The sequence below is a fragment of the Pundamilia nyererei genome, unplaced genomic scaffold (genome assembly GCF_000239375.1).
Source record: "Pundamilia nyererei isolate P.nyererei 1_Seehausen unplaced genomic scaffold, PunNye1.0 scaffold01605, whole genome shotgun sequence".
Lineage (NCBI taxonomy): Eukaryota > Metazoa > Chordata > Actinopteri > Cichliformes > Cichlidae > Pundamilia > Pundamilia nyererei.
Window position 1 is genome coordinate 1 of NW_005189006.1, and position 8,248 is coordinate 8,248.

At 47.2% G+C, this 8,248-nt stretch overlaps 1 protein-coding gene across 1 annotated transcript; it reads right to left on the reverse strand.

Annotated features, from left to right (window-relative positions):
* Window positions 1–49: 49 nt before the first annotated feature.
* Window positions 50–7,904, reverse strand: LOC102202774 (rap guanine nucleotide exchange factor 1-like). The gene is made up of 6 exons (XM_005755473.1): window positions 7,729–7,904; window positions 7,428–7,555; window positions 6,051–6,262; window positions 5,824–5,980; window positions 2,011–2,255; window positions 50–249 (listed from the first exon to the last, which is right to left on the reverse strand). Exons 1-6 carry the CDS (start codon window positions 7,754–7,756, stop codon window positions 102–104), a joined length of 918 nt encoding a protein of 305 aa, XP_005755530.1. The 5' UTR covers window positions 7,757–7,904; the 3' UTR covers window positions 50–101.
* Window positions 7,905–8,248: the final 344 nt, after the last annotated feature.

The following is an 8,248-nucleotide window of genomic DNA, read 5'->3' on the forward strand; positions in this document are numbered from 1 at the left end:
CTGGATTAAACCCGGACTGTCTAATTTCAGCTTCAAATAAAGATTTTCAAAATAAAAGACCATAAAACAGATATAATACATATCCATGTAAATATACACAGTTACGTGTGAATGTGTGAACCAGGTGAGCATACCTGTTCAGCTGGTGTTTCTGTTTCAGTCTCTCTTCTCATTGGTGCTACTATGGCAACCCTGCAGGGGGTGGGGCTTAATGTTGATTGGCGCTTTTTGGGAGGCAGAGCTGGAGGACTGAAACAGACAGACAAGTAGTTAAAACCACACCCACCAGTGATGTCACAATTGCGTAGTACACCTTTGCATGCATGCAGCCAGGTGACAAGCTGAAGCAGTTTGTGTTGGGAGAGGCTGAAACTGAGCATGTGCAGCACAGGTGGCAGTTGTTTCGTGTGTGTCATCACCAGGTGACACAACAATTTAAAGCACAAATTCCCAACATCTGGCAGGTGAAGCGACGGTGTCAGTGCCCCACTTTCTGCTGGCTCATCACAATCCCGACAGAAAAAACATTAACACCAGGGTGACGCACAGAGCCAGCCTCACATCTGGCAGGATGAGATACTGACAGGAAAAGGTGCGTTCTCCCTCTGAGCGAGAGACGTCACACTGTAATCCACTGGGTTTATACCTGTTGATGACATCACAGCGTCACAGTCAGCTGAACGTCAGTGACATCAGCCTGCACAGGTGCAGATCAGGGAGACAACAGGTGCTCTGGGGAGGCAGCAGCCATGCCACACTGAACACGTCCGGCCTCCTCGGACCTCAGAGCCTAAGTGCCCGGTTGCTCCGTGGAGGGGAGACCACCTATAGGCGGTATAGTTTGAAGCAGCTGGAGGTGATGTGGTTGTGATGTCCTCTCTGCTCCTGCAGCTCCTCACTGTCACAGGGAGTCCAGCTCTTTATGCACACTAGCTCCATGAGGTTTGTTGCTCCCAGCACAGGCTCAGGAGGGTGGAGGACACCAGGAGATGGGCACTAGACGAGGAGAGCCGGTACCCAGCAGCAGTGCTGCCAGAGCGCGAACAGGAGCACGGGTGGGTCACACTGCTCCAGGAGCTGAGCTCACAGCATCGTGCATGCGGCCCTCGCCCTCCACACAGCAATAATTAATAAAGACTCAAACTAATCAGGACAAACTGAAATCCGAAAATTCACTCTGGAAACAAACTGAAAGTAAACAAAAAGTCAAACTGAAAACTGAAAATGAGAAAATACTAACGTCTAAAAACATCATCATGAATTAGCTCCAACTAATTGTTATTGATGATCCACAGCAGCGCTGTTATCGATCAGCTGCTGCACACTCAGCCTCAGACAGCCTAAACCTCACAGTTCTATTAAAAGACCACGAAACTGCCTGCTGCCGCCCTTTGTCACCCCCACTTCTTCTTCTTCTTCTACTTGGTATCATGCAGAGACAGGAAGTGTGGGTGTGTGGGGGGAAGGGGCATGTGTGATGTGTTCGTTTGCTCTACTTCCTGTTTCTTCCACAGATCTATTTCTGTTCTTGCAAACTGTTTTCTGTCTGCCTGAATGACTCAGCCAGACTGAACCAGACTGAACCAGACCGAACCAGACTGATCCAGACTGATCCCAGACTGATCCCAGACCGAACCAGACCGAACCAGACTGAACCAGACTGAACCAGACCAAACCAGACTGATCCAGACTGATCCACACTGATCCCAGACCGAACCAGACTGAACCAGACTGAACCAGACTGAACCAGACCAAACCAGACTGAACCAGACTGATCCACACTGATCCCAGACCGAACCAGACTGAACCAGACTGAACCAGACTGATCCACACTGATCCCAGACCGAACCAGACTGAACCAGACTGATCCACACTGATCCACACTGAACCAGACTGATCCAGACTGAACCAGACCAAACCAGACTGATCCAGACTGATCCCAGACCGAACCAGACCGAACCAGACTAAACCAGACTGAACCAGACTGGACTCAAGTATTTTAAGACTCACCTCTGTCCCAGCTGGGGGGTCACCTGAGTTAGCGACTCTGGGATGGGCATAGGAGGTTTGGGAGGAGCTGAAAGTATTTGCTCCTCCTCTCTCTTCGTTGGCTCCACCCCCATATTCTTGTCCTTCTCATCAGCAGGATTCCTGCAGGTCGATATTGCCTGCTCATCAAACCCTGATGACTCTGGCTGGACAGGTGACAGGGGGGCGGAGCCTTCTTGTCTCTCTGCAACCAATCGAACCAGTTCCTGAAGAATCCATGAGAACAGAAGTGAGTCAAAGCTGTTTCAGACAGATAAAAATATAAGGTCCATTCACTGGCTCGTCTCCACTGAGACACTGAGAGCAGAGTGCAGTGTGATAACCATAATAACATGACACAGAACAAACAGAAAAGTGAAGAGAAGCCAGACATGTCTGCGGCTGATCTCTCCAACACTGAGGGAGTCCCAGCAAAGCTGGAGAGATGGATGACCACAGGAATCACGTAACCTTCATTATGGCGTTAACAGATAAGTATGACAGGGGTTTCTGGAAGCAGCTGGATGGACTTCCCCCACTCTGTGCAGGAGTCCCTCAGGGCTGCGTGCAAAGCCCACCTCTCTGTACACCCACAACTGCACACCAACCACAACACCAGCTTAGTCATCATGCAAGCTATTCTATTGTATTTGTGATGATGCAGTGGCAGGAAGTCCTGGCATCATGTATAATGACTGCTGTGATGGTTTCACTACATATACTCTCAGGGTTACGTGGTGGAGATGTGATTAAACATCTGCTGCAAATGAATTCACAACCTGCTAATGTGATGCTGACATATGCAGATATGAGATTATCTTTAGGCTGGAATATGAACAACTGTATAAACGTGATTCACAGTTGGGTCCATACATTTTTGGACAATGACACAATTTTTGTAGTTCTGCCTCGTCAGTGGATTTTAAACCAAACAATCAGGACGTGTCTGCAGACGTTCAGCTTTGATTCCGAGAGTTTAACTAAAGCTTTGCTTTAACTGTTTATGAGTTACAAACATTTTACACACAGTCCTAATTTTCAGAGGTTGAAAACTAGCAGGACAAACCAACATACGTTTAAATATAAAGACTCTTTTTAATACACGGGTGGAAGTCTGCCTGAAGCCTTCAAGAACAGATTTTACAGACCTGTGCAGCTAAAAATGGTCCTGTTCCTGAGTGCACCCAGAGGTTTGCACCTGTGACGGCAGCTTTGACTGTGGACCTGAACACTGCTACAGCTTCTTCCTCGAGGTGTTCCTGACTTGATGCTTTTTGTAACTATAATTCTGTCTTCATGCACTTTAGTGTCTTCTGTGGACTCTGTTGCTTACAGCATTCGTTCATTCTAACAATGAATCAGACTGCTGATTCGGTCACTTCTAAAGTTTCTGCTCTCTGATGGGTTATTTTGGTTTTTCAGCATAATGACGTCCTCCCTCATCTCTGCTGACATCTTTCAGTCATTCGGTCTGTGTTTCTGGAGGAGCTCAGAGTAGAGCTGCTGCTCCTCCGCATCGAAAGTAGCCAGCTCAGATGATTCGGGCGTCTGATAAGGATGTGTCCTGATGAGGGGTTAATCCTCACCTAATCATGAAACTGTTGTCCAATTGCTTTTGAGCTTCTGAAAATGTGGACTGTGTTTAAAATGTCTGTAATGATTAAACTATTACTCTTGTTAAACCGCTTAAATTAAAGGTGACGTTATGATCTAAGTTCCTCTAAGGCGTTGTACCAAGGCGAAATCAAAGCCGAGTCGTTGTCCAGAAGCTTTTGAACCTGACTGTAGTAGAAATGTTGGAGAAAGGAGCCGACTGTGCTGAAGAAAGACGGATCCAGAGGGGAAGTCAGCTTTAACAATGATCAGGTCTATTTAGTGCTGCTCAGGAGCAAAATAATGAGAGCACAAAAGCATTTGGAAGATGGACAGAAACATTTAGCATTGATAAGTTGCAGCACGTTAAAGTCTTCATTATTTTTAATGTGAGCATTGATGAGACAGCAGCTCTCTGCAGCCCAACAGCGCTCTGAGTGGAGATACTGAACTCTGAAGCCGTCGGCTGAAATCGGATAATTGATCAGAAATATGAATTCATTATTAAAAGGACAATTAACATTTAAATGGAAAAAAGGTTTTAGTGGACAAAGAGTTTTTATAGTTTTTGTTTCCATTCGTGGGGGTTCCAGTGCAGTTTGAGTTCAGATGGTTCCCACAGCGAGTTCACTGGTTTCACTTCAGGTTTTAATGCTGAAAAATGTTTAGTTTCAGTTTTTATGAGTTTCGCTGTTCGTCGTGCACATTTCAAGAAGTTCAAACTCTGAAGCCTCACAAACATCCGACTGACGCTCATGTGACTCTGTCGTCCTCGTCTCGTTATCGACCGTCTCGCTCTTTGTTTTCCACGTGAAAACTCTCACGTGTGCTTTAGCTTTACATTCACTAAACAGAATCATCTTTATTTATGATTTTTATAGCCTAAAGTTTTAATATGGAGGGAAAAGAACACGATTAGCACATTTAATCTTGAGCATGTTTGTGCAAATCACGACTCACTTTGACTATGAATAAATCAATAAAACAAACTGCAGCTGTGAAAAGAAAGAATTAAGGAAAAAAGAAGAGTTTCAGACGAGAGCAGCGGCAGCTCGAACAGGAAGGCCGAAACGACGACGGGAGGAGGAGCAACACACCACGCGGACCTGGGTTCAGCCAATCAGAGGTTTCATCAAAGTACTAAAAATAGCCTTCCTATTTAAAATGGTGTTCGTTTGTCCCCTTACTTCTGAGCATCTGAAACTGTGACACAGCATCAAATATCCACTCAGCACAGTTTACCTCATGAAACAGTTTGTGAGCCACAAACCTCTAATGTGTTCGACACAGAGAATTAAAGCATCATTTAAAATAAAACTCAGTGGACACGTAATAAAGAGCTGCCATTCATGTTTGTGTCGTTTTGGGCCAAAGAGCTTCAGGCTGACATGCCTGTGTGGGATTGTCATCAGAGGTCAAAGGTCAGTCTGGCTTAAAAAGAATAAAAGTATTTCAGAGGTCTGAGGCTCGTCGTCGTCGGGCTCCTGAATGGCACCCAGGAATATTTAACGACGAATGGACGAGTCTAAGCAGAAGCTGTTTTTAGAAGGACGTTTCCCTCACAGACGATTTCTGTTCCTGTTTGTCACAAGATCTGTTCGAATACTGAGAATGTATTTCTGCGGACTCAGCAAGCCCATCGAGACACGTGACGACGTTTCAGGAGCTTCAAACACACTTCAGACAGCTGGTGACCATTACGCTCTGTGAGACCACAGACGATCAGAGGCACGTCACCGAGCTCCTCACCGCTGCTCGGCCTGAACCCACAGACTCAGGTCCACGCCATCAAAGCACGACTCTCAGAACCCGCTGCCTTCACTTTCTCAGCTGACTGAGCAGTTTTGGCTCGTGATTCGAGAATTCGAGAAGCTGGAAAACCCGAAATTAGACGTTGAGTGAATGTGAAAATAAAAATCTGGTACAAAAAACACCAGAAGTCCAACAAATGCCCCGTGAGAGTTTCTTTGTTTGTCCATTTTCTTTCTTGTTGTATGTGTTTGTTTTGTGTTCTCTGTTGTTGTTTGACTGACTGATGTGGTTTATTGTTTGTTTTTGTTTTGTTTGTCTTTATTTTTGCTCTGTTTGTTTGTTTGTATTGTTCTACAGCCTCACAGCAGTGAAGCGCCTGGGGGCGAGCTGCTGCCGTTTGATGCTGTATAAATAAAGCTAAACTGAATCTAGTCTGTGATTGGTTCTCACCTTGACGTTGTCCAGCAAGGTCCTGATCACTTTGGTAACGCTCTCTGTCGACTCCTTGTTGTCGTGTGAGACGCTCTGCAACATCACCTGATCGGTCCAGTGAATCAGCTGAGCCAGAGAGCGGTAGAGGCGAGCAAGACAGGCAGCGACCGTCTTACTGCAGGGACACACACGGGTCAGATGGAGGACACGGCGTGTTCAGAAACTGCCACGTCAGTGACACCTACCTGCTGTGTAGGCGAGGCTCCAGCTGGACCAGAGTCTGGATCGCCTCCAGGACCCCCCCAGAAGCCCCGCCCAGCAGACCACTGACCACAGACTGGTTCAGGACCGGTTTGTCCACGCCAGGTTTGTCAACACCCAGTCGGTCCACCAGAGCCTTAAAGTACTGCAGGGAGCTGACCACGGCCCGCTGCTGGTCCGCGAACACACCTGACGACTGCGCACACACACACACACACACACACACACACACACACACACACACACACACACACACACACACACACACTGTTCTTCAGCATCAGCTGATAAACTTGAAAGAAGTAGGGTTAGGAGTTAACCTTACACAGGGGACTTAAAGAGGAAGTTGATGAAGAGCATCTTCATCAGCTGCAGATGTTTGAGCTGTTCCAGCATCAGATCTCAGTGCTGGGCCTGCTCTCAGTTACTGCGGTCTGTTCTTTGGAACGAGCTGGCCTGAGATCAGTTACAGGTGCGAACATGCAGACTCAGACACAGGCGTGCACTCGTCAGGTGCTGTCGTTCTGCTGTCACTCCCTCTCCACAGGGTTTCATGATTTTATGTGTTTATCTTCTGTGTGGAGTGCACAGAGGTGCGTGTGATGAAATGTGCGCTATAAATACGCTTGTGATTGTTACTGTGTGTTACAGTGTGTGATGATGATGCCATTAGAAGGCTCTTCTGAGCGTGTGCAGGAGATGCGGTCAGCTGACCTGAGCTAAAAACACACCTCCTCTGAGGTCTTCAGACTTCCTTCCTGTGGTCTGACCAATCAGAAGCTGACATTCTGTTTGGAGAGCTGTAGAGGAGACGGACCATCTGGCTCGTTCTCAGCGTTCAGGTCGAAGCAGCATGATGATATGATGGGCATTAGTGCACATTCATGGGTAACTGTGACCTCTACAAACACCATTAATGCCGAAGGACGTCTGCTCCACCCAGACATCCACCCTGATCTTTAAACAAACCTCGCTGAGGTCAGACTCCAGCAGCCTGACCTGAATGCAGGCCGGACCTCCACCCACAGGAACATCTGGAGCTTTGTGAAACCAAAAACACGGCAGAAGCAGCTGGTCTGCTCAGCTTTGACAGAGTTACAGAGGAGCTCAGAAGGAAGCCTGCAGCTACAAAAACTTCCTTCTAATGTCCTGTTTGGAAAATGTTCTCAACCGATCGATCAGCTGGTTGGCTTTTGGGCGACTGGCAGCAGGTTCGTCCAGGTCCTGCAGTGCACATATAGATTCTGACGTCACGCGATGTCACCTCAGCTGACGTCTGAGGACGGTTTCAGGTTCAAGGTGCTGATGTGACTGCGGGTCCTCACAGAGACACAAAGACGTGTGTGTGTGTGTGTGTGTACCTGGGGCTGCTGCAGGTTCAGGTCAGGTGGTTTGACTCTCAATGATGGGGTGAGTTTGACAGGACGTCTCGTCCGCTGTGGGTGGAGCTTATCCTTCAACCTCATGGTGAGATATGCAATCTGGGAGGCTGGGGAAGAGGACCTCATCATCATCATCATCATCATCATTATCTTTACATTAAAAGAAAAAAAGAGTCCTAACAAAGTCCTGAGCGCTGGCAGGAAGTGCCATTAGCCTGCGGTGGCTAACAGTTAGCCTGTGAGAAGAGAAAGAGCAGAAGAAGAAGAGGAGGACACTCACCTGTCTTACTCTCAGCCCGGGAGGACATGTCTGCAGACAGTTTACTCCTCTGCTCTCATGTCAGACCCTCGCTCTTCTTCTGTTTGTTCCTCTTCTGCTGCTCGCCCTCCACCCGCCTGCTCTCTCGTCCTCTGTCTCTGCTTCAGTGTGTCTTCCTTCCTCGTTGCTTCTTCCTACTTTTGCCTCATTTAAATGAAACTCAGCCTCTCAGTGAGGATGATAATGTTGCTGAGGTCACAGAGCTCTGCGGTCCCACAGCTCCACCTGGTGGTGGTGAGCAGATGGCACAGCTGAGCCTGCTGATGGAGCTGAGCGTATCAGAGGCAGTATGCGTGCTTATGTTAGTAAACAGACTGCAGTCATCAGGATTTATGAAGGCGTTAAATATAAAGCAAAGAAATTAGCTGTTCTACGACTGTTTTCATGACTGTGTTATTGTACCAACACCATAATCATTCCTGTCCTTTATGGCAGTATTTTTACAGAACTATCACGTTACATTTATTATAAGTTTATAATA